Genomic DNA, 27,148 nt, shown 5'->3' with positions numbered 1-27,148 from the left:
GTCTCTTCCTTATTTCTGAAGTTTCTAAGAAATAAATAAAACCCAGCCAGTTTGTAGTAGGAGAAAAATATTGGCTCACATGGTCCATCTTCTGCTGGAGCACCAGCATATGTAACCAAGCTTTGCTTTATGGAACACCTTTATTTTGATGCTTTACAAAGTATGCTTGGGAATTTCCAGATTTTCTCTCTTTTATTACCATCCTTAGTTTCAACATACTCGCTCTCTTCCCCCTTTCCCCCCCAATGTACAAAACAGTGAAGCAAATAATTATATCAGAGCAGCTGGGTATTTTAAGTCTTACCTCAAGTGTATGCAACTCTTGATGAAGTAATGAACTTGCACTGTTTTCACTGCTTTACTGATTAATATTACCTATATACTTTGTTATCTCACTCCATCTTTATTACTTTGTTTTACAGTGAATCTGGATTCTTTTATACATTCCAACAAGTGTCTGGCATCATTATCATACCAATGGCAGAGTTGAGCTCTTTTGAGCCACTTTGGTTATTTTCACAAACCATGATTGGTTTTTGTCCTGTGTTGTCATTACCTAATTTGTCAAATATAAGCAACTTCCTTAGATTACTGTTGTATTATAATGCATTACAGTAATATCTTTCAGTCTTAAACTTCCCAGAATGTACAGCATATGATAAGCAAAGGGGCATTTGTTTTGACAGTGGAAATGCTCTTATGAAGTAATGTCTTGACCATAGCTTTCAAGAAATAAATAATACATACCATACCAGCACTTTGTAATATTATGGAATTAACAATAGATTGGATCATTCACTATATTCACATTTTTTGCACTAATAATCAGTGAAGACAATCAGAAAAATTACTGATTTATGGTGTGATTTGCTTTTATAATATGTCCTTCATACAACATTTCACAAAACACAGAAGTCAGTCATATATTAAAATGGAAAGGTAGATTTTTAAAGGTAAATTTCAAAAGAAGAACCAACTCAGTGGCCAGAGCATTTCACATACACTAAATTTGGCAGCATTAATAAAAGAGTGAATATTACTCAGAGAGAGTTGCAGGGAAAAGACAGAATAGAGCTTTGGAACAGATGGGAAAAAGGGGAGTGGGAATCAGAGATTTAGGCTAGAGGAAGAACTTGTTTTGAAAAAGGAGATGAAATGGTAGGGTGGGATTTGAACTGGATTTCTGGATAGGTGAAGGTGACAACGAATGGGTGTGATATTAGTCGTAATATAGCATTTTTTAAAATTGAATTCAAAATTTAAATCTGGATATCTTACTGCAGCTGTTTGAGTCAGCCCTGGTGAAAATGGTTTCCCTGAAGAATCTGATCTGTCTTTACCTTTTGCTCTTGAATGTAGGAAGGAGGTTGCATTCTTACTTTTGACTATTTGACTTCTGTATATATTCCTGTGACTATTTTTGTAATGTTAGGAATATGTTCTTAAACAACTGTTTCTCATTCTCTTAGTTTTCTCTGTTTTGTATCTTTCTTCTGCCTCTTAGTAACTTTTAAGTTTTTTTGCAGAAATCATTGTTTTTTCAGTACGTCCTTCCTTTTCCCAAGAAAAATGTCATATTGTAGTTTATGAATAGAAGATGCTTTGCATGTTCATGACTTCAGTTTCTTCCATGTTCTGCTGACCTCTCCCTCACTTTCTCATTTAGCAAAATATGATTGATTTATTTTTTCCTTTTGGTAATCCAGACACTTAACTTATGATACATAAAGCTTAAACAAAATCAATTAATTCTGAGATTATTTAACAGTCTCTAAAGCAGCTTTCCTTGTAATTTAGTTTGCTTTATTCCATGGGCCATATCTTAAGAGCAGGAGCAAGGAAAGCATTTAACAGTTTAGTGCTAAAGTTAAAGTCTGATTTTGTGTGATGCTGTGAGCTCTCTTGACAGCATTTCCCCTCCCAGGAAATGCTCAGCACCCCTAACATGCAGTTTGTTTTCATATCCCATCTAACATATTTTAAAGTGTTTCTTATGCATTGTTCTGCTTCTCAGCATCCTGCATGACCTGTTTTGTGTCACACACTGGAAGATCTTTACCCAGTGCTGTAAATTGACTCTGAGCATTCCTTTGTGTCAGTATGGCACACCCACTTTTAGATTTAGATGTCACTGTTCATGATATGTAGAATAAAGTCAATTAAATTACAAGGAGAAACCTCTTTGGAGCAGCGCTGACTGCAGAAGTGATTACAGATTTTATCCTTTTACTCAGTGGGTTGGGCTTTGTAAGTTGACACATACTGTGACAAAGGACCATGATGGTAGTGTAAAACAGGGTAAAATACTATTTTTAGGGTCACCGGTGCCCATGCCGCTAATACCTGTGACTTTCCCCAGTCACGTGACTTGATGTAGCAAATACAAGATTAGTGTCCCGTTGGTACGCTTACTTTGTTGGGGCCCTTGACACCAAAATTCTTCTCTGCAGTGGTTTAGCAGTGTGGCTGACTGGGTTCAGTAGAGTCCAAAGAACTCACAAGTGGGAGAAGGTGGTAAATCCCTTCACACAGGTTTAATATGCAGCATGTTATAAAATCCCCAAACCCTTATTCCCTGGCTTGAGAACACAGTTCAGGGAGTAGGGGGTCCCCAAAACGAATTCCCTGACTGACTGACTAACAGGTGGTGCACTCACAAACTCCATGAATGATCCTCAGGTCCAGAGATGACTCTGGACTCCTCAGTCACTGCAGAGGGGCTGATCTCTGCTGGCAGAGATCCTCTTCAGGCAGGAATCAGGCTGCTTCGGTCCCAGGATTTCCCCTCACCACAAAGGGGTGCAGGGCTCAAAGTGCAGATTACACAACTGTTCTAAAATCCAAACTGTAGTCTCCTAGCCCAGCATCCAGGCACACTCACAGCAGGCAACAGCCCTGAACGAGCAGACAGAGCAGAGCTGACCATGTGGTGACTGATCTCACCTAGGGAGCTGGAGGGCTAACTCAGCCTGGCTGGGGAAGTTTCCCAGCAAAACTCTACAAACTGGGAATCATCAGCGGAGAAGGAAGAGCCCAGCTGAGGGAACTTGCTTTCAGGTCCCTAGGGGCCAGTTCTCAGCGGGAACCCTGCATGCAAGCCTGGGGGGAGGGATAGCTCAGTGGTTTGAGCATTGGCCTGCTAAACCCCGGGTTTTGAGTTCAATCCTTGAGGGGGCTATTTAGGGATCTGGGCCTAAAATTGGGGATTGGTCCTACTTTGAGCAGGGGCTTGGACTAGATGACCTCCTGAGGTCCCTTCTGACCCTGACTCTATGATCTATTGGTTGCTGGGCAGACTCTGAGTTGCCTTGGCTCCCCCTCCCTACCAGGGACAGTGTACCTCTCACTGAGCTACTCCGCAGACAGAGCCCCAGGAATCTAGGTAATCTCCTTGTGGGTTACACTCTCCTTGGGCAAAAGTTCTTGCCGTCCTCGGCAAGGGTCATTTAACCACAACACAAACATGCAAGGTCCTTTTCATCAGGTAATAATAGACATGGCTTAGTGGACAATAAATGTTATTTGCCAACAAGTAAGTATTGCCGTATCCACATACTATATATGGTATATTAATTTAAAACAACATTAAATTGTTATTCTGTTTACATTAATAACATTCTTACTATATTGAAATGAATGACTTAACCTTGGAGTCTCCCTTGTTAAGTATCAGGCACAAACAATAATAGGCCACCCGCATCCATCTATTTACTAAGTGCAAAGGGACAGAGGCAGAGGTCCCTGGAACGTCATACGTGAGTTTCTGTACAGGTTTTCGCTCTCGTTCTGAATGTCAAAGTACAGGAGCTTCTTTATTCTAAGGGCTCTCAGCAGTAATAGCTGCAGGGCAATCAATGATTTCTCTTTCTGCAGGTTGAATGGTTTTTCCCACATCCTCTGCAAGTGGACCCATACTAGCTGGTAAACCACTTGCCTCTTCAGGTGGTGCCAGCAGGCAGGGGTTATCATGCTGTATTGTTGGCAGATGGGATACAAATGGTGCAGCTTCAGGGTTAAGTATTTGAGCTAGAGGAGGCCCAGATTCTCTCTCTGTAACAGTTTCTACCTCACGAAGCATAGGAGATGTGGAAGAAAACTCAGTTTTCACTCTTAGGTTATTTGCAACAAGTCAGAGACAATTTATTTATGCAATTGCAGGGAAGACAGCAATTAGACAGAGTGTCTGTCCTTAGGCAAGTCTTCAAAGTACAAACAATATAAAGCACTATTTATACCCTTTTGTTACATATAGCTGTGTCCTGTTTATACATTTTTCTTCCCATTATCTTAGTCAACATTGCATTCCAATCTTATCTTAAAGCAAGGTCCCTTGTAGTTTTCCCATCCACCTCGCACAAACTCTGCTTCGGCAAATCTCGCGTTATTAGGGTTAAGGTTGGCCTGTTTCTTGCTCTGTCTCTTAACCAAACTAAAATAACTGCACACAAATCCTCTTTTCCCTTTCACGCTTCTACAGAGGCGTTAGATAATAGGGGAAGAATTTCTCCTCACAGCTACTCTGTGAATGAGGATCATTTTCTCCAGGGGAGGTTAAAGACTCGCTGTCTGCCTTGCCAGCAGATTCAAGTTGTGCAGTAAGGCTTCTTTCTGCAGGAACTTGCTTCCTTAGTCTTGAACGAGTAATGGATGGCTGGGAGGAACCACATTCACTATTGTTCTCTTCACCTATTAACTGCCCTGCTGGCAAGAGGTGGTTTCGGTGAATAGTCTTAAACATTTTTTCCATTTTCCATCCTAAGGCGGTATACAGGAAAGTCTGGTAGCTTATCAACCACTATGTAGGAGTTTGTATTCCACCAGTCAGCTAATTTGTGCTTTCCAGTGAGACCTAGATTTTGGATTAAGACTCTGTCTCCTACCTGCAGATCCTGTTCACGGACCCGACTGTCACATCTCTGCTTGTTGGCAAGGTTGCTTTTTCTGGCTGCTTGAGAGGCCAGTTTGTAAGCTTTCTGCAAGTCACGTCTAAGACTCTGAATGTACTGGAGATACCTTTTTTTTGCTAGCTTCATCAGAGGATATCCCGAAACATAAGTCAATTGGTAGCCTTGCTTCTCTACCAAACATTAAATAATAACGCGAAAAGCCAGTGGACTCATTTTTAGTGCAGTTATAAGCATGGACAAGGTAACTGACATGGCTCACTCCATCTGATCTTTTGGGATGGATGCAGAGTTCCCAACATGTTTTGCAAAGTCTGGTTGAATCTCTCTGGTTGTGGATCTCCCTGAGGATGGTAAGGAGTGGTTCTGGACTTCCTTATTCCCAGGGTTTTTGTCAGTTCGTAAATTACCGGTAGTCTGCTTTCAAAATCTCTTCCCTGGTCGGAATGGATTCAGGCAGGGAAACCATAATGTATAAAGAATTTATCCCATAAAATTTTGGCCACTGTACTGACTTTTTGGTCTTTTGTGGGATATGCTTGGGAATACCTTGTAAAATGGTCAGTAACTACCAATATACTGGAGTGTTTTTTTCTATCAGGCTCCGACAACAAAAGTCAATGCACATGAATTGCATGGGTGCATCTGTAGTGATGTTCACCATAGATGCTGCCTTTTGTGGCAGGGTCTTCCGCTTAACAAAAGAGCACCGTTTGCAGTGGTTTTCCACAGATGCTGTCATTTTGGGCCAATAAAACCGGTCTTTGACCAATTCCAAAGTCTTGTCTATCCCCCAAATAACCATGGTCATCGTGCAAAGACTTCAACACCATCTCCTGGTATTCCCAGGGTAAGACCAGTTCTTTTCGCACATGGCCCCTTATAGTCTGGATGGTCCGGAATAATCACTAAACGATCCCACTCTTTTAGGAGAAGAATTGTGCCGGGGGCAAAGTTAGCCTTGGAGATGGGTTTTTTACCCTTTTCCACAGCTTCCAGCACAGGCCCAATGTCTGAATCTTTCCACTGAGCTCTTCTCAATTCAGTCGGAGTTATCAAAAGTCTTTAGCCCAACAAGGTTTGCATAAATTGTGGGTATAGCCTTGTCAGATAACCCCAGGGTGTCAGCATATCTTTCCTCATTTATATAATGGGACTGCAGTTTTCCTATTATGGTCTTGCAGGTGGCACAAATAGCAGGAGAAGGTATTTCCATCCACTCAGACTCTTCCTCGAGTGGGTTATGAGGGTGAAGGGACAGTGCATCTGCATTGGTTTGACCCGATCGGTACTGCAGCTTAAAGTCATAAGCAACCAAAGCAGCCATCCATCGCTGACCAGTAGCATCTAGTTTAGCTGTGGTCTGCACATAAGTAAGTGGGTTATTATCTGTTTTTCTACAAAGGTCGCTCCGTATAGATGATCATGAAGTTTGTCCACAACAGCCAATTTGAGAGCTAAAAACTGAAGTTTGTGCACAGGTTAGTGTCTTTCAATGCAGTCAGCCCTTGACTGACAAAGGCCACGGGTTTCCACTGATTCTCTTAATTTTGATAGAGAACTGCTCCTAATCCATCAAGACTGGCATCTACATGCAGTTCATAGGGCTTGGTAGAGTCTGCAAAGGTTAACACAGGTGCAGTGGTGACATTCTCAATAAGGGCATGGAAAGTGTTGTTGCATTCCTCAGTCCAACGGTCCCCAAAGGGTTCATTCACCTTGAAATACCTCTCAGGAGGACTCACAAGCTTATGTTGGGGTGTTCTCTTCCATGTTGGGGGGTATCCCCTTGTAAAATTGGTGAGCGGTCTCACAATGGAGGAGTAATTTTTTACAAATCGGTGGTAATAACCACAGAAGCCTAGGAAAAATTGTAAAGCTTTCAGGTCTTTGGGTATAGGCCAGGTGGTTAATGCCTCAAGCTTCTCTGAGTCAGTCGCCACACCTTCTGCTGACACAATATGGCTACATATTTTACTTGGGTCTGACAAAATTGACATTTGTCAAGTGACAGTTTCAACCCACTAGCTTCCAGGCGGTCTAACACTTTCATTAGTCGAGCTTCATGCTCTTCCAGAGTTTTCCCCAAAACAATGAAGTCATCCAAATACACCAGCACTTCTAAGAAATTCATATCCGGCACTGTCTTCTCCATCAAACACTGGAATGTAGCAGGAGCTCCCAAGATACCTTGGGGCATCCTCTCAAACTGGTAGAATCCCAAAGGGCAAATGAAAGCTGTTTTCTCTTGTCTTCAGAGCTGATCGGGATCTGGTAGTAGCTGCTTCATAAATCTCAGACGGAGAACCATCTGCTTCCTGCTAGGCAAGCTAAGGCATCATCTACCCTGGGTACAGTGTATTGATCTGGGATTGTCCTTTTATTCAGTGTGCGATAGTCCACACACATGCACACAGTCCCATTTTTCTTCCGCACCACCACAATGGGGGATGCATAGGGGCTACGGGATTTAGAAATTATTCCTGCTTCCAGTAGTTCTTGGATATGCTTTCTCACATCCTCAATGTCTGCAGGTGCCAGTCTTCGGGACCTCTCCCTAAAAGGCCTGTCATCTGCCAAACGAATGGTGTGTTCCTCGTTAATGGCATACTCCACATCCTATTCCTCAGTGGAAAACACATCCGGTCTCTCACTTAGCTGTTTTTTCAACCAGTCATTCCAACTGGGAGACATAGGAGAATCACCAGAATTACAAAGATCAGGATCCAATGCCTTACAGGGCTTTCTGCCTGCAGTTGCAGGGGTCACAACACACTCTACTCTATACAATCATGCTAACACCGTTCCTTTCCTGATGGCTATCGATGCTTGTTTTCATTTCTTACTCTTACCATAATGCCAGCTTCCTCCATCTGTAGTAAGGACAGTAAACCTCTCTGAACCATCAGACCACTAGGGAAGTTATCTCCAGCAGAGGACACCATCATCACTGTATGAGGAAGGCTGCGACTGTGCTTCTCAAGTTTTCTTCTCAAGTCAATCTCACCATGTGGGGGTATGGACAAAACAGCTTTGGATACTCTTACAACTTTCCCTAGTGACTCATCAACAGAGCTATCATGGTCATAATGCGTTGTGGATGAGCCCAGGGTTGGCTCTTGCCAGGGAGGGCGAAACCATGCCTGGGGTCTTCTGGCCCAAACGACCACAAAGAGTGGCCAAAGACTGGAACATGTTGCTGTTGATTCCAAGCAGTATGGGAATGCCATCAGAATTTTGCGTCTCAGGACAAATCAAAGCCAGAGTATCACAATCCTGGAAACATCCAGCCAGTTCTGCAGAAAAACTTAGTCACTAATACATATCCATCGTACAGGTAACTAGCATTGCTAAGGTCCCATATTGCCAATCCCTCTAGAGCAGGGGTCAGCAACCTTTCAGAAGTGGTGTGCCGCGTCTTCATTTATTCACTCTAATTTAAGGTTTTGCGTGCCAGTAATACATTTTAACATTTTTAGAAGGTCTCTTTCTATAAGTCTATAATATATAACCAAACTATTGTTTTATGTAAAGTAAATAAGGTTTTTAAAATGTTTAAGAAGCTTCATTTAAAATTAAATTAAAATGCAGAGCCCCACCTGAACCGGTGGCCAGGACCCGGGCAGTGTGAGTGCCACTGAAAATCAGCTCGCATGCTGCAGGTTGCCTACCCCTGCTCTAGAGGCTAGATCTTCACTTGAAGCAGGAATTGCTGATGGAATTCTCTAATAATGATGGTGACCTGAGATCCACTGTCCAGCAAGGCCCTACAAGGAATCCCTTCTACCATCACATTAACTACTGCTGTTGGGCCTATCAATCCCTCTGGGAATGGGCTCCAGGAAGGCTGTTCATAACACAACTTAGTGGAGCTCTGACTGTAATGGCTCCAGTATGTTCCATTACTGGGATCCTTGGGAGTTTCCCTGTAGCTCCCTTTTTCGTTGTGCTACCTTCTTTTCGTTCCTCGGGTTGTCACACTGGGTGGCAATGTACCTTTCCTCATCACATTGGTAGCAGAATCTCTTGTTCCTTGGGAGGGTCGCCAAGGTTTTATTTACAGGTTCTCTGTTGTGGTCCCCTCTCCCTGGGCAAAAGGAAGGGTACTTTCTTTCTGTCAAAGTTGGTGGAAAAATTTCACTAGGTGACCCCTGAGGCATCTTACTTGTCATAAATTCAGTGAGCTGTGCTGTCAAAGTTTTAAGCTGTTGATGGAGGTCCTCAGTGGTGGACAGACAAGGGTCATCCTTCAGTTTGTTAGGAGCAACGGTCCTACTTACTGAGATCTTATTCCTCTCTCTAATAGTTCTCTTTTCCTCCTCCTCCCGGACTTCTCACAGCAATTGATGGAATTCTGGAGGACTGTCCAATCGGTCTACAAGTTGCAGCTTCATAATTAGAAAGTCATCATAAATGGCACCTCGTATGATCTGTTCTAGTTGTACTCTGTTCCTTGCTCCTCTCGGTGCCTTTACGCGGATGCACAGTTGAAGGGATGGTTCCAATCTGTGAAGATAGAAAGATAGTTTTTTACCTGGCTGTTGGTAACAGGACCGAAATTGAAAGTAGCGGTCTTCCCCTGTCTCTAGGCTCCCAAAGGCATCCTCTATCGCTGAGAGATAGTCATCAACAGTGGCAACAGGCTTGCTGGCTTTCAATGCACATTCCCTGCAGGTCCTCGCAGGCTTTCTGCCACACGTTTCCTCTTTTCAGCCTCACTACATTGCCATTCCTGCATCATCTGATTTAGTTGATGCCTCCAAGTGTCATAGTTATCTTCCCCTACAGGCACTGGTTTAATGCCTGAAAAGAACTTCAGCTTTCTGTAAGGGCCCAATTCATATACTGTCTTTATGGACTCTCCTATTGCTTGTCTCATAGCAAAAAGTATTTGGTCCGTAGACCTGGGAGGAGGTACAGGATTATTTCCCAAAAGAGTCCTTAATTCAGTCATGGTCGTCCCTTCCTTCCTAAGAAAGTCCCCCAATTTGGACTGAAAATTGATGGTTTCAGATGGTGGGGAAGATGGGGAGGGAAAATGTGATTGTGCTTGTGTGGTTACCTTCTATCCTTCCTTCTCTCCATCTGGTAGAATTACATGGAGGATCACTACAGTAGACAATATAATCTTGCCCTCTACAAGAAGGGATAAAGTAGCTTCCTCTTTTGCTTGCATATGACTCCGAACCACACAGGTTCCCCATTCTCTAACATTAGCAATCTCATCTTCAATTTGTCTAACTTCCCATTCAGTGGGTACATTAGTGAGCAGGAAGTGGCATTCAGGGTCACCTTCCTCCAGCTCACACCAAGTTACAAGCCTCTTCTGGCAATCCATACTGGGAATTTACTTAATTTCCCAGGAAGACAGCAGGGGTGTATATAAGGTCTGAGTTTAAAAGACGGGATCCCAGTGGTGCCTCCAATGTAGTGCCCTCTCTCCATCCGGTTACTTTCTTTAATGCCAGTCTGCTTACAGGTTTTGATGGACAGATCTGGGTTTTTCTGGATCCCGCCACCCACTCAGCAGGGTGTATCTTCTTTATTTTTTCCGATGAATTATTTGGTGGCCTCCACCCCCCTCGCTCCTTCCTGGCAGGGTCTCCAGGGCAGCTTGGGTGGAAAATTCTAACCACAGAGTAATCCCCACTTACTTGCCAGATAGTTGGAGACTTCCAAGAAATAACATAAACACATACAATATACTCAACACAATAATTATATTAAACAGGAGACAAATATAACGTAACAGGGAAAAACACTATTTTTAGGTTCACCGGTGCCCACACTGCCAATACCTGTGACTTTTCCTAGTCACATGACTTGACGTAGCAAATGTAAGATTAGTGTGCCGTTGGTACACGTACTTTGTTGGGGCCCTTGATGACCTATGACACCAAAATTCTTTTCTGCAGTGGTTTAGCACTGTGGCTGACTGGGTTCAGTAGAGCCCAAGGGACTCACAAGTGGGAGAAGGTGGTAAGTTCCTCCACACTTGAAACAGGCAGCAGGTTATAAAATCCCCAAACCCTTCCTCCCTGGCTTGAGGACACAGTTCAGGGAGTAGGAGGTCCCCAAAATGAATTCTCTGACTTGCTGAGTAAAAGATGGTGCACTCACAAACTCCATGAATGATCCTCAGGTCCAGAGATGACTCTGGACTCCTCAGTCACTGCAGAGGGGCTGATCTCTGCTGGCAGAGATCCTCTTCAGGCAGGAATCAGGCTGTTCTGGTCCCAGGATTTCCCCTCACCACAAAGGGGTGTAGGGCTCAAGGTGCAGATTACACAACTGTACTAAAATCCAAACTGTAGTCTCCTAGCCCAGCATCCAGGCACACTCACAGCAGGCAGCAACCTGAACTAGCAGACAGGACAGAGCTGACCATGTGGTGACTGGTCTCACCTAGGGAGCTGGAGGGCTAACTCAGCCTGGCTGGGGAAGTTTCCCAGCAAAACTCTACAAACTGGGAATCATCAGCGGAGAAGGAAGAGCCCAGCTGAGGGATCTTGCTTTCAGGTCCCTAGGGGCCAGTTCTCAGCGGAAACCCTGCATGCAGGCCTGAGACTCACCAGCTCCCCACACAACCAGTCCTGCCCTTGCCCTGGCTGGCTCCAGACTGACTAAAAAATGTCTTCTCCTCTTTCCTGAACTCCCTGGGTGAGGCATCTCACTCCCTATTGGTTGCCAGGCAGACTCTGAGTATGCCTTGGCTCCCTCTCCCTACCAGGGACAGTGTTCCTCTCCCATTCTGCCAGCAGACAGAGCCCCAGGAATCTAGGTAATCTCCTTGGGAGTTACAGTAGAAAGACCCAACTGGAAGGGGAGAGTACAAAGTGCTCATAACCTTCCCTGCACCAGGGGTGTGTTTAGGCAGCCCCCCAAATGGGTGGCACTGGCTCACGAGGGGACATGGCCAGGGCAGCTGGCAGAATGCATGAATTCAGAACATCCAGACTAGGCTCTAGAAGCCCCTAGCGGAAACTAAAGTTACCCTACTAAAACAGAACCTTCTAGGGAGGGAGGTGGTAGAAACAGTAACTGTCCCACCACAGCAGTGAATGACCCTTGATGGAGGGTTTCCACAGAGTTTATTTAGCTTTGTGTAAAGTAAGAAACCAGGGGTTTGATTTGAATCATGAAGCTGTGATTTATGTATGTGGAACTGTTTACAGAATAAGGGTTTGGTTTCACCAGTCTGCTGTTTGCTGAGATTGATGGTAATTACTTGGAAGCTTCCAAATTTTCCAGATATTCTCTAGCTCCTTTGAAGGCTTCCTGTTGCTGTCTACATCTTCAGATACCCTTTAGTGGTATGCTCAACTCAGATCTGGCCTTAATTTATCTACAAATACGCATCTTTAACTGTCTCTGAACAATAAACATGCAATGCATGAAGATTTTAACCACAAAATATAACTAGCTCTGCTCTGCAAGCCACCTTCTTTTTTGACTGTGCAACTCCTGCTAGTTAAAGAAACTGTCAAAATATTAATCCAGGTACCTTTAGAACCTCCATGCTTACCAATACCCCTCAAGAACAAACTGAAGTACATATTTATAACTTTAACCAGGAAGGTACCTGCATACTAGTACATAGGTTCACATCTGTTATAACACAATTAATATGCATTTCCTTGACAAATGTGATTTAAATTTCCACTTCTGTATACATTTCAAAGAGTCTGTTTCAATATTTTTACTCTTAGCGGGGTAAGACTGAGGGTCTTATCTGCAAACATGGAATGATCCTTTTATCCTAGAAAAGATGTAGGGAAAGTGCTTAGTAAAATCCTAAACCTATATAACACCTTCCCTCCCAGAAGGTACTGTCGAGCCTTATTAGTCTTCTCTCTCTCTCATGCACACTCACTCCCACACACAGAAATCACTTCACCCACCATCACATCACTAAAATGCCACTACCGGCTCTGGGGTAGAACATAGCTATTGTTTAACAGCACACAAGGCAAGACTGTTTCATAATTTAGGGCAAGAATTGAGGAAGATTACCGTATCCATTTGGATATGCAGGGAGGATTTTGGTAGGCTGAATGCTACTTTGGCCAGGACATCAAGGCTAACACACTTTCTCCTCTGAAAATGCCATTGCAAATCTCCTTTAAACAAAAGCATAAATAAAACAAATATCTCTTGAGGGTGATATTTTCTATCAAATTTTCACTGAATGGTTTAATGTTACATGTTTTATACCACAAACGTTAGAAAAACAGACTATGTATTGTCCATGAAAAAACGTGTGCCACATGGTGAATCCACGAAAGGGAAATCCACATCCTCTCTAAAGAATAGCAACCTGGGGATGAAAGTGCAGAGTTCCTGCTTTTAGAGTTCCCTTTTGAAATGTTCTTAAATCTTTTAATTCCTGTAATGGTGTCTAACTACCACAGTGATTGGTGCCTTAAAAATACCTGTGATGGAATAGGAGATGTCTACATCCCACCAGTTTTTAATTGTATTGGGAAACAAGGGAAAAGTGAAGTTCCTCAGAATCCTTTGTCATCTGGGGGGGAAGATATCAATTCCCGTGTCTCCTACCCCCAAAGTCATTTTGTAAGAGTAGAGGATTCGTGAAGATCTTTCTCATTTTTGTTGACTATTAGAAGACTGTGCTGCCAGTACTGTGCAGTTCTTCTATTGCCTTAGAAATACTAATTCAAAGCATGCAGAATTAAGATTGCATGTGCACATACCACACGCTGGCCATGGTTTTTGACTAGCTCTGAACAGTTATTCAAAGGTCAGGTTTAACATGGAACGTAACTGTGGATGAGTTTTTAGGTGCTGTGTGGGGTTTTTTTGTGTTTTGGTGGTGTTTACTGGTACACACACAACAATTCTGCCAAGCAGCACTGCTTTCTCACTGTTCGCTATACTAGAATAGGCTGTTGTCTAGGGCAGCAAAATGCAATGGCACGAAAATATTTAGTGACTGCTTATTGCAAAAAGTAACTGAAGGTTGAGAGGGGTGGACATTTTCCAAGTTGCTACCAGCACCAAACACTCTAGAGCTGGCATAGCTGTTCTGGGATGCAGCTCAACATTTCACTGGTGAACCAAGTGGCAAATCTATGTTTCTTTCCAGCAGTCTATGTTCCCAGTCAATTTTTGGAGAGAGTGCTTACTATCAAAGAGAATTTAAAAATACCAAAGGAAACCTTGGAACTAGGTGTCCTCAGTGGAAGGTCCTCTTACAGAGTCACCTGTATGAAATTATGGAGTTGAACAAAGTCTAATTTTATTTTATAGACGAGACTGCTAGTTATAACCAATGATGGGTACACAACAAAAAGGGTTCAGAGTTCTACGTAACACATCTAAAATTTGGAAGGCAGTTGCAGCCCTTTCCCTCAACAAACCTGAGGAATCTAATTTTCCGGTAACTGCAAAACTTCCCAAGGCCCTAAATTTTGGCAGAAAAATGGGATTTCCCTCAAACTTCAAAAAAGCTTATTCGGAGGAATTGGTGAGATTTAGGATGGATGAATTCCCTAAAACTGTGCTAGCCATCTCAGACTATAAGGCTAGACTTTGGACTTTATGACTTTTGTTCCTTGTTCAGGCCATGAGGGACAATTCAGTTGATTTCACACAGGCAAAATCAATTTGTGTAAGGCAGAGTCATGTATTTTGAATTAAATCCTATCGCTACTGAAATCATTGGCAAAATTCCTATTGACTACAGGGTTTGGTCCTTTTGAAAAGTAAATTTGCAGTCTCTCTCTGACCTTGTGTATGTGTGAGAAGGGGATCAGATATTTGAAGAGATGTACACAAGTTGCAAAGTTCTGAACTAGATTTCTGACTATGGTGGCTTCTCACCCCAAAGTCCTGGGTGTTTAGATCCAGAGTTTTGAGCTGCTGGAAAATTCCAGAGCCAGATGCTAGTTTTCAAACCCCCAGCCACGTGAGAAGTCACCCCCTTCTGATCCACTGAACGAGTTTCGATCCATTCTCGATTTGCACCTGGTTTCCACCTTGGTCTAGAGGTCGAGCATGCAGAACCTCAGGGTGGCCGGTTCTGGCCCGATCTCCCCCTGCGCTTGTGCGGCTGAACTGTGCGTCCGGGCCAGGGCTGCCCAGCTCTATCGAAGGCGCGGCTGTGGGGGGAGGTGCTTTGCTGCTGGCTCTGCAGAGTAAAGGACTAGAGTAGACAGCTGCTGGCTGCATACTCGGGCCCTTCCCCAGGTGAAGCGGAGGCGACACGTCCCTCCTCCTGCTGCGCTCACCTGGCCGCGGAGCGCCTGGCCCAGGGGCGAAGTGCTGCCGCCGCTGGTGCGCAGGGAGCTGCTGGCTGCACCGTGGAATGTGCGGAATGCGGAGGCCAGAAGCAACCATTCGGCGGGGCAGGGGCGGCCGCCGCCTGCTCCTCCGGGGCCCCGCGCAGTGGGTGGCTGCTGAGCGCCCCTGCGCAGAGCAGAGCGGCCAGGGCAGGAGGCGGCAGCGTGCGGGGCAGGCCGGGCGCAGGAGCCGGGCGCAGAGCCTGCTGTGGGCCGTCTCCTGCGGCGCCGCGCTCTCTCTGGGCGGTGGTTGAGGCCGCTGGTAGGTGGGATCGGCTCTGCCGCCGCTGGGGAAGCGCCCGCCGCCGCCGCCGCCAGATCAATGAGCTCCCTTCGGCCGCTGCTGCTCGTGCGGGAGGCGCTGCGCGGCTGATCCCCGGAGCGGAAGCGGGAAAGAGGCGTCGTCGTGCGTGGACCTCCGGCTCGGAGGCAGCCGCCGGGGAGGGAGGGAGGCACCGCAGCCGCCCCTGCGTGCAAGTTGGCACAAAAGTTGCTGCCCATCCCGAGGGGAAGCTGGGGCTTAGGCGGGGCGATGATTTTCCCCAATAGCAGCAGTAACCCGGCGGGCGGCAGCAGGGCTTCCTATAGGAAACAGGTAAGAGAGCAGCGCTCCCCCCCCCCCCCAGGGGAAGGGGAGGAGTGGGTACGTCGCGGGGGGGGACCTGTAACTTCCACTCCCTTAGCGCTCCGCTGCGCGCGTCCCGCTGGCTTGCACGGAGAGTCCCCCTGCTCCGAGGCTGCGTGTGACCTTGTTGGGTCCCCGAAAGAAAGGCGATCTGGTGCCGGTCAGGCGACTTCAGCCGGGTGGCCCTAGCGGTGGAGGGGGGTGTTGTGTGGCGCCTAGGGAGCCCTGGATGTGCTGGGCGCTGCGCCACGGTTCTTTTTTGTTTGTTTGTTTTGTTTTGTTTTGTTTTTTTTTAAAGGAGTGAAGTTGCAACATGCATTGAAAATCGAAACTTCAGGCTGAATGTTTTCCTTTCTGATAAAATGACAAGAAGGGCGAACGTGCTTTCAAAACAAACAAAAAAGCCCCATACGCTCCAAAAACCCCTCTGCTGTCGCGGCTGAGCGTCACCCGCCGCCGCCCCCGGCCTCCCCCTAGCAGTGCGAGGGAAACCCTGTGACATTTTATGAGCAGACAGATAGTTTCGATAAGCTTGGACCGTTCACATCTATGGAACTGTTTTGAAACGGACATTTTAGCATCTTAAGTTTTGAAAGCAGCTGGAATGGTTAGACCAACATCCCCTGCTGCGGTGAGGGTGGGAGAAATTAGGAAAACTGTTTCCTGTTTCTGATTTTTAGTGTTGGCGTCGTCACACAATTATTTACTACAAAACAGACCTGTTTTCATTGAACCTTTGACCAGACAAACAAAAATCACGTGCTTCAGGTTTGTCAGGAAAAGTGAGGACCCTCCTGTTTGTATAGAAAAAGGTTACATGGATTAGAAGTCAGTGACAAGATGCCTGGTTGACCGAAAAAACAATCAACTCACAACCACCCCCCACTCTCATGTATTTTCTTGGGGGCTGGGGAGGGAGGAAACATAAATCCCCTTTTGTGTCCGCCCCCCTCAGCAATAGAAACAAATTATCATAATAATGGTAAAGGATGTATTGTCACTCTCTGTGGAGTTGGGATGCATTAAAGATAGAAATATCAGATCACATCACATTGTAATGGAGAGTCACTTTACTACAGGGCTTCATAGAATTATTGATTTTAATGGATTTTTTTTAAAAATTCCAATTCATGTATGTTTCTCTGATAGGTAAGCATGTGAATTATTAGGATTATGATAACCAGTGCAACAGTTTACATTAGGTTTATCTTTGCTTGGAGTTTAAGTGAGCTTTCATAACTTGCTGCTCTCGTCCCCCATTTTAAAGGAACATCCTTATTGTAAAAAAAAAAGGAGTACTTGTGGCACCTTAGAGACTAACCAATTTATTTGAGCATAAGCTTTCGTGAGCTACAGCTCACTTCATCGGATGCATACTGTGGAAAGTATAGAAGATCTTTTTATACACACAAAGCATGAAAAAATGGGTGTTTACCACTACAAAAGGTTTTCTCTCCCCCCACCCCACTCTCCTGCTGGTAATAGCTTATCTAAAGTGATCACTCTCCTATTGTACAAATCACTTACAATGCTATCTCAACAACGTTTTGCAGATGACACCCAACATTGTGTCATTATCATTGCATCTTGCATCTGAAGTGTGTGTATGTGATAAAATATTACTGGGTGGTGATTTTTTTTTTAAATAAATCCCCCCCGATACAACCACAGTGCAGCTCTTGTATCGTGTGTCTACATACTTTGTAAGGGAAGCCAATGTGTTAGACACTATTTTCTTAAATTACTTGACAGGATAGTTAATTAAGGCACCTTAGGGTCTGGTGTGTTCATTTGTTTGTTAGCGTGCAACAGGGTGTTAGCGAGGAAATAGGGAGGAAAACTCTGAGGGTGAGGCCTTTTTACTGGAAGGGTTGTATGTTTTGTGTAGGGATCTGAGTTAGCCTGCTGGTCTGGAGCATGCTGATAAGATGCTCTTCTTTTCACAGTGCACTCCTTAGATTCAAAGAGCTAAAAGGCCTGACTGAATTAGAAAAACAAACAGACCTTTTTTTCTTTTTCAGTAGCAGAGAAAGAAATGAATGTGTGGGTATTATGTAGTCTTAAGACCCCGGGTACCAAAGCATTCTTTTGTTAGTGTTTAGCCATTCCCTTTTCAAACATTTCCTACATAGGGAGCTGGAGTTTGAGAACTTTTCCCACTGAAGTGTGTGCAAAACTCCTATTGACTTCATTGGGAATAAGAGTGACTTTTGGTGATTTCATTTTCACTTAGACTTCACCTGCATGGATGAATTAGTGTCACAGGATACGAGTCTAATCCTCCGTTTGTTATAAAGTAGATTTACTAATGTACAATTAAATCTAATCCATTTTCAGAACGTTTGTATTTGTATTTTATTCTAAGAGGCTAGTTTTCTTCTATGGTAAAAGGAGTATTCAGTATATGAGACAGAGGAGTTAAAAGAATTTTAAAAATGAAAAGTAAATACTCTGGGATAGCCTGTGCTGGCTTTTTAATTATAATGTGTTTTCAGTGGTAGCAGAATGGTGTAAGATTTTAATAGAATCCTAAATCTTTGATAAAATAATATGTTTTTTCTATCATAATTTCTGGTTGGTGCCAGATTGTGGCTGAAAGTTGATTGCAATCTATCAGCAAAAGGAAAAAAGTACCCTGTCAGTTTTAGTGGGAAGGAATTGTAATATAATTTTGCCTCATTGTAATCCATGGCAAAAATCCCAATGGTTTCAGTGAGGCCAGGATTTCACTGATACAATCTATTTGTTGCCTAAAAGTAATGTTAATTTTACAAAGGAATCTGTGATTACAGTACTATGCTTGCTATCTGTGTCTCTCTGTGTAACTCAGGTTTCTAGGAGCCAGTCAGCTACTTCATTTTCAGGTCAGACAGAGGTGGGTGGTGCCTAATCTTTTTCTCTTCTATAGTGGTAGGGTGAGCAGCAAGCTCTGGTCTCTGAAGTCATCTGTGTTAAATAGGATTTGCCTGCATTGCGGACAGACAAGAGCACATTAAAAATGCTCCTACTGAGCTCATGTCAAAGTTTGAAGCTGCAAAAGTGAGTAGTAACTTGGCAGGTAATGCTCTGACAAAAACAGAATGCAGGTTCAAGTCTGGCTGAAGAATGTGGGCAATGCATTGCCTATCCCAGTTGGTTTTATACTTCAGTAGTTTGTCTGTCAAAACAGTTCTGATTATACGTGAAAGTGGCTAAATACAGTCAAATATTTTTACTCTTCCTTTAAAGGAGGATATTCTATCTACTGTGAAGAGGCTATAATAAGTGGTAATACCTCTTCACCCTCTGCTGTAGACTCTTTTAGGTCTCTCTTCAATACAACCTACGTATATAAGGAACCTGAATTTTCCCCTTTCAGTTACGCCTGTGTAAATCCAAAGTAGTAACAATGAAGACAACATATTTACGCCTGTGTAACGCCAATGTGATGGAAAATTGGGTCTCCTCCCTTCCATCTGCTCTTTGTATCTGTAGAGCTGCTGTAGACATTTGATTTGGGATTTTAAAAGTGTTCAGCCCACTTTTCCTCATCTCTGATTTTTGGGGGCCAGAGCAAGTAGCTATTTAGGTTTAGGATGAAATAACCATTGAGTCTCACCAATAGATGCTGGATCGGTATCTGAGCTTCTGTAAGAAAGCCATGTGATTTTTTTTTTTAAATTTATTTTTAACAGCTTTGCCTGGTAACAATGGTTCTTGTTACATTTTGATGACTGTAATGTTTATCTCACCAGTATAAGTAGATTTACATAGTTTGCTGCTTTCAAGCAGATTAACTGGGTGTAACTGCAGGTGAGGAATCTAACTCTGATTTAGTGTTTTGCCTTGTTTAGAGACTGACGTACTATGCAGTTGATTAATCCTTTCATGCAGCTCTGTTCACAGCAATTTCTATGTCATCGGTGGGGTTTTCTTGGAGTTTGAAGATAAAACTGGCATTTAGAAAATATTTAAATGAAACAAACCATTGCTAGTCTCAAGTAAAAAATTGTTTCACTTTCAGGATGATGGGTTAAGGTATCAAGATGCTATACCTGTAATCCTATATACCATTTGACAGCTCTGTAGGGTTTTTTTTTTCTTCTTCTCTTGCTTCAGTTTTCTTTTTTGTAAACATGCATGTCAAGTGACCTCATTAAATTTATGAGATCAAGGAGTATAACTGGCATGGTCAGAATTTAAAGCATGAAACGCTGTAGAAAAATCTAAGAAATAGTTCTTGCACAGTACTGTTCTATGAATGTGCATGTATAAGGGAGGGGGAGGGATTGGAGAAAGAGACCAAATACACTTAGTTTATAACTGAGTTTGTTGTATTATGGTTAGTAGTTTATTTTTTCAAATTGGTAAGACTTGTATTATTTTATTCCTTGCATTGACCTGATCAGTTGCATATGAAGTATGTTTGACATTAATGACCTTACATGGACTTAACCAGACTCTGAGCTTTTCTATTGAATATCAGTGCAGAGAAAGCTCACATTTATTATTATTTTTTGTAATGCTCCTATAAAGATGTTTGTATAGCACTGAGCAAATCTGATCTCTCAAGCATAAATAATCAGTGAGTTTCTATAGGTATAATACAAACTTGAATGAAAAAAAATAAAAGGAAGCGCCCTAACCAGTCAGATATGACATTCTAGATTAGAAAAAGTGATTGATTACGTTTTCTATATTTTGAAAAAATGAAATTGCTGTTTAAGATTTCTTACAGGTTGCTGCATTACCCTTTTGTCTGTTTGTTTGAATGCTTAATTGTTTTACAGTGTGTGTATATGTATATTATATGAGTGTGTGTGTAAATATATATACACACGCACACATTCTTGGGAGAAAACAAGTGTATGTTTTGTCTTGAATGTCTGCTGTTTCTTTTTTGAAACTTTCAACTCTGAAGAATGCTTGACTTAACACATTTCAGAAAGCGTAGTAAACTATAAACCAGGATTACTCAGTGGGTGGGGGAAACCTTTTCCAGAGGCTTGACAGGGTTTATAATACATCACCATAGTGCTAAAGTCAAGTAAATAAAATACGGAGAAGGTGGTTTAAAATGTGTTCTCACAGGAGTTGGTGAAAATGGTAGCTGTTACTAATACATCTCTTTTGTATTGGTGAGTGCATTTTTCACAGCTCTAAACATTCTATTATTGGTCTAGATTTGTTTTGAGAGGCAGGATAAAACAAAAGTTATAAAAGGTCATGGAGACTAGGAACTCTGTACGAGCATTCTTTCAGAGCTCGCAGTCTTCAACGTCTTATGAAAGTTTTTAGTGGTCTGTAAAGCAGATGCTTTTATTTTATAATGAGAGCTGCTTAGGGGAAAATGTTATGTCTTAAAATTTTATGCCAAATTAAATATTTTCCAAAAATGTATCATTTTCATTCTTGATGAACTGTTAGAAAGGATTTCTAGAAAGCCAAAAGAACCACATTAAATTCTGCCTGTTCTAGCTTGTTCAAGTAGTTGTTACATACTTTGCATAAGTTTCACAGTTGCAGTACACTGTGGTAATTATAACAGCGCCCTGCAGAAGCCACTGTATTTACAGTTTCCTGATGCAACAGGAAAGGGAACGGATGAGTTACAAATAGAGAGGGGAGAAGAGTGCAGGGGAGAACCATGTGTTAGCTAAGCAGAGAACTTAAACTAGCATTGTTTCTAACTCAAATGTTAGAGGACTTATCTACGCACAACTTGCACACGTTTCACTAAATTGTTTCTAGTAGATTTTAGTTTAAACTAATGTAAACTCCTGTGTGGTCACTCTTAAACCGATATAAAAATCGGTTTCTATTGATTTAGGTTTTGCCACTAATTTAAGCTAAAATCAACATAAACTGGGTTTAAATCAGTTTGTGTGTCTATATACAGGAGTTTTCACTGGTTGAACTACATGGACTACTACTTTACCCAGAGTTGCACTGGTTTAATTAAACTATAGGCCTGCTTAGTCTTGGCTTAAAGTTAATTGGTCTCAAAATATGCTCCAAATATAGGGAAAACTTTTGAAGGAATCAGAACTACAGCTTAAACTTGTTTGGGTGTTTAAAAACCTTAAACATGTTAAAAAGTTGGGAACCTTTCATGGAAAGGAATGCAGAGTCATAATTCACTGTATAATATTTTTGTTGATTTGAACTTATTAAAAGTACTAGTTAACAACAGAGTATAGTATAACACCAATAAAAGAAAAAGCAGTATTTCTTTATTTGTTTTATGTAGTGACCTGAGGAGCTGCTTCAAATATTCCACAGTTTAATGATCTACTTACTATGGGATTATGGATGTTTAATACAAGGTAAAAAGATTAGGGGGAAATAAAGTCCGGCATTACTTCGATGCTAAGTCTGAAATGTTAATTGCACAAATGTCAAAATTATGGTCTCATCAGCTCTCTTCCCTATTGCCCACAACATGGATAGAAAGCTCAATTTTACAAGGTGCTTTTGCTGCAATGAGAGCTGAGGGTGGTTGGTCCAGTTGCAGGAGGCTTTCAGATTCTTTATGAATTCATATAGAAGGTGTGCAATAGGGAACATTGTTAGTTCTTCTTCCAGTTAAGTTCCTATGGACTCTTCACTGCAGGTGCACAGGCACCTCTCAAGCCCTTAATTGGAGACTTTTCTGCTAGCAATGCCTGTTTGGCCTGCACATGTGCCCTGTGCCGCCTCATGCTGGATGCTGAGTCTGTATAGGGATGCACAGGTGAACCGCATTCAGTCTTCTTCTCAGCCTGAGATGGATCTCTAGCATGCCCACCTTAAGTGTGCCTCCGCTATTTCACGTTCTTTTTATAGTGGTTTGTTTTGTTAGTGTCGTTAGTTGTTTTTAGTAGTTATTAGGGCTGTCGATTAATTGCAGTTAACTCACATGATTAACTCAAAAAATTAATTGCAATTTAAAAAATAATCGCAATTAATTGCAGTTTTAATCGCACTGTTAAACAATAGAATACCAATTTAAATTTATTAAATATTTTGGATATTTTTCTATATTTTCATATATATTGTATTCTGTGTTGTAATTGAAATCAAAGTGAAAAGGAGTACTAGTGGCACCTTAGAGACTAACCAATTTATTTGAGCATAAGCTTTCGTGAGCTGAAGTGAGCTGTAGCTCACGAAAGCTTATGCTCAAATAAATTGGTTTGTCTCTAAGGTGCCACTAGTACTCCTTTTCTTTTTGCAAATACAGACTAACACGGCTGCTACTCTGAAACCTGAAATCAAAGTGTATATTATTTTTTATTAAAAATATTTGCACTGTAAAAATGAAAAATACAAGTACTGTAGTGTAATCATTGTCCTGAAAGTGCAACTTACAAATGTAGATTTTTTTTATTACATAACTGCACTCAGAACCAAAACAATGCAAAACTTCAGAGTCTGCAAGTCCACTCAGTTCTACTTCTTGTTCAGCCAATCTCTGTGACAAACAAGTTTGTTTACATTTACAGGAGATAATGCTGCCTGCTTCTTGTTTACGTCACCTGAATTGGCATTGGCATGGCACTGTTGTAGCCAGCGTTGCAAGATATTTACATGCCATATGTGCTAAAGGTTCATATGTCCCTTCATGCTTCAACTACCATTCCAAGGGACATGGTCCAGGCTGTTGATGGGTTCTGATCGATAACAATCCAAAGCAGTGCAGACCGACGCATGTTCATTTTCATTATCTGAGTCAGATGACACCAGCAGAAGATTAATTTTCTTTTTTTGGTGGTTTGGGTTCTGTAGTTTCTCTTTTAAGAATTCTGAAAGCATGCTTTACACCTCGTCTCAGTCAGATTTTGGACAGCACTTCAGATTCTTAAATCTTGGGTCGAGTGCTGTAGCTGTCTTCAGAAATCTCACATTGGTACCTTCTTTGCGTTTTCTCAACTTTGCAGTGAAAGTGTTCTTAAAATGAACAACATGTGCTGGGTCATCCTCCAAGACTGCTATAACATGAAATATATGGCAGAATGTGAGGAAAACAGAGAAGGGGACATACAGTTCTCCCCCAAGGAGTTCAGGCAGAAATTTAATTAACGCATACTTTTTTTAATGAGCATTATCAGCATGGAAGCATGTTCCCTGGAATGGTGGCCGAAGCATGAAGGGGCGTACAAGTGGTTAGCATATTTGCGACATAATACCTTGCAATGCCGGCTACAAAAGTACCATGCCAACGCCTGTTCTCACTTTCATGTGACGTAAACAAGAAGCGGACAGCATTATTTCTTGCAAATGTAAACAAACTTGTTTGTCTGAGTGATTGGCTGAACAAGAAGTAGGACTGAGTGACTTGAGGCTCTAAAATTGTACATTGTTTTATTTTTGAATGCAGGGGTTTTTGTACATAATTCTACATTTATAAGTTCAACTTTCATGATAAAGAGATTGCACAACATTCAAAAATACTATTTTCTGTTTTTGTACAGTGCAAATATTTGTAATAAAAAATAAATATAAAGCGAGCACTGTACGCTTTGTATTCTGTGTTGTAATTCAATATATTTGAAAATGTAGAAGACCTCCAGAAATATTTAAATAAATGGTGTTCTATTATTAATAGTGCGATTAATCGCACGGTTAATTTTTTTAATCGCTTGACAGCCCTAGTAGTTATATTTATTACGTAAGTGTTAACAGTGAGAGGATTGTTTATTTGTTTTTGTTTTTCCTCCTCCTCTCTCTTTCTTTCAGAAGCCTTGTCTTCCTGGTGGGGCATGCCTGGCTGACCAGGCTTCACATGCAGCGTATGCTGCCAAGAGGCTATCCCAGTAAGTGGTGGCTACTCTAAGTGTGTTCATTATTTGGAGGAGTCCCATGTCTCCCAGAAGTGCAATTTCTGCCTACCTCTCAGGTTGAAGGCAAGGAAGAACAAGGAAATTAAGCTGAGACTGTTAATGACGGAACACTCAACCAGTGTCTGAGGCAGGTTAGGAGGGTAAGCGCCCCTTTTTAGTACCATCAGGCTCAATCCCTCAATCTGCACCTACCAATTTGATACGCTCAGTACAGAGCAAGCAATGGTGCCAGACTCCATCAGGGGGGCTTACATCGGCACACCTGCCATAGACGGTATCATAAGCTTCAGCTACGGCATCTCGGTGTCCATGTCGGTACCAATTCCCTACTCAGTACCGTAAGAATTTAGATACACAAGAGACCCATCCATATCAGATGAGCCTGAATCCCGGCTCCTTGTAGGTATGAAGTGTCTTTTGGTACCAAGACCTCAGTCTCTAGCCTGCTACTGTCCCCCGTTCTGCGGGACTCTCCATCCTTTTCTCTGGAGGCTCTTCCACTGGATGAGGAGGATGAAGGGGACTTCAAATCAGTCTTTTCTGTTTCAGTCCAGGGTTCCCAACATGTCCTGTCAGGACCCATTCGTTGACCGTTACAGAAAAGATAATGACCATCATCAAGAATGGTGGAACCAACCCTGAAACCCTACTCTTCTGTATGTCTCTCTTCCCTCCCCCCACACAGCCATACGGGATCCTTCGGCTGCTTACCAACAGCAGTTCTCCAGACCACTGGTACCATCTCAAAGGGACACTAGGATTGTTCAGTCCTCTCCTCCAGAACCAGCTGCCTCACAAAAAGCAGTTATACTTCCACCACCTTCCATGGCCAACAATTTTCAGCAATTGCAAGACCTCATAAAGAGAATAGCTGTCATTCTTCAGATTCCACTAGAAAAGGTCAGGGATTCACAACACGAGATATTGGCTGTCCTACAGTCAATAACACACTTGAGGGTGGCATACCCATCAGCGAGGCACTCCTGGATCCAAGTAAAACTGTGTGGCAAACACCTGCTACTATTCCATCAGCATGCAAAGGAGCGGATTAAAAAGTATTACGTTCCCCCTAAGGACTCTGATTTCTTGTTTTCCTACCTTCTACCTAATTCCCCTCTGGGGAAACTGCTTAGAAGTCCCCTGAAGTGGACCCACCCACAGGGACACTACTCAGAGAAAGAGAGGAGTTATTCATCTTATGCAGTAACTGCATTTCTTCAAGGTGTGTCCCCCTTTGGGTGTTCCACAACCCATCCTCCTTCCCCTCTGCTTTGAACTGCTCTCTGTGGACATTCAGCAGGAGAAGGAACTGAGGGCAGTTTGCTTACACATTCTTATATAGGTGCCTGGCACAAGGAGGCATAGGGACACATGTATGAGTCGAATGGGCACTGCGAGAGGAAAAGTCTCTGATACAGGGCTCAAAGTTGCATGTGCACTGGAGGTGGTGCACCCATAGGGGGGTACATCTTGAAGAACTGCAGTTATTGCACAAGCTGAGTAACCTCTTCTTGCTGTGGAGTCCATTCTTTCAAAGTTCCTGACCTTGTGTGAGCTCAGTTCTAATGTTGCACTTTATTAACATCATTGTTGCTTTTGTAAAGATATACATTATATATAATGTATTTCAGTACTAATTTATTTTGTTTTTGAAATGCACTCATTTTATCTGAGTATTTGAGCCTGTAAAATGGCTGAATGGAACATCTTCAAACCACTCCACCCAACTACACCCCTGCCCCACCCCCCAAAAAATAATTGGGGGTGAGGGGATGACACCTCCCAGCTAGAATAACCCTGAATTATTAGCTCTACAAAGACTCCCTCTACCCCCGAAAGTTTTAAATCACTGAAATTAATGGTTCAGCATCAAGTGTAATCTCAGCCATAAATATATATGTATGCATTGTCGCAAGAATAAGTTAGTCATAAAGCTTCATGTGCACAGTTCAGAATCAAAGTGACTAATTTGGTGTTCAAATACTGCCTGCCATACGTACAGGAGTAGTCTCATTGACGTCCAGGGGAATACTTGTGTTAGTAAAGTAATTGGGATTTGTCCCCAAATTAGGATTATGGTTTTTTATAAGAAGTCTATTCCATTAACAAATTGGACTGATGACACCAGTGCCCAAGTCTGTAGTTTGCTTATTCAGTTAAAGGAGAAAGTGTGTTTCAGCAGGAGTCCTATTTCTGGCTAGTAAGCAAAAGTTTTGTGTATGAAAGATACTTAATTCAGTCACAAATTATTGGTCTTAATGCAGGAGTTACAGGCTCTCGGATTTCACCTAGTATTATGCAGGAGGTCTAATTATGTGATCACAAGGGCCTTAAAAGTTATGAACCTATATGTTTCATTAACTCCTTTTCCCCCTTGATGTCTCCTTTCCAAATATTGAATGGGCCCAACACTACATAGTTTATGAAACCAATGCAATCAGAGCTACTCAGACTCACAGTTTATTCTCTTCTGGATCCAGCCCCTGGTCTTTCAATTTCAAGGTAACATGGCTGCCG

The 27,148-nt window shown here is 42.5% G+C and overlaps 1 protein-coding gene across 7 annotated transcripts in view; it reads left to right on the top strand.

The window, feature by feature from the left end:
• Window positions 1-27,148, top strand: part of RBMS1 (RNA binding motif single stranded interacting protein 1) — a 211,677-nt gene that overhangs the window by 56,257 nt on the left and 128,272 nt on the right. The window contains exon 1 of one of the 7 annotated variants that reach the window (XM_048868597.2): window positions 15,692-15,800. The exons of 3 other annotated variants lie outside the window; for them this stretch is intronic. In XM_048868597.2, the coding sequence (XP_048724554.1) occupies window positions 15,738-15,800 (63 nt within the window). In that variant the 5' untranslated portion in view covers window positions 15,692-15,737. Of the gene's footprint in view, window positions 1-15,691; window positions 15,801-18,830; window positions 18,870-24,547; window positions 24,605-24,749; window positions 24,772-27,148 lie in introns of those variants that run through there. 3 more of the 7 variants (XM_075117878.1, XM_048868598.2, XM_048868599.2) reach the window with 3 other exon arrangements.

The sequence above is a fragment of the Caretta caretta genome, chromosome 11, assembly GCF_965140235.1.
Source record: "Caretta caretta isolate rCarCar2 chromosome 11, rCarCar1.hap1, whole genome shotgun sequence".
In the NCBI taxonomy this organism is placed as follows: Eukaryota; Metazoa; Chordata; order Testudines; family Cheloniidae; genus Caretta; species Caretta caretta.
Note: the sequence above shows the minus strand (reverse complement) of the source record. Positions and strands in the feature narration are given on the sequence as shown.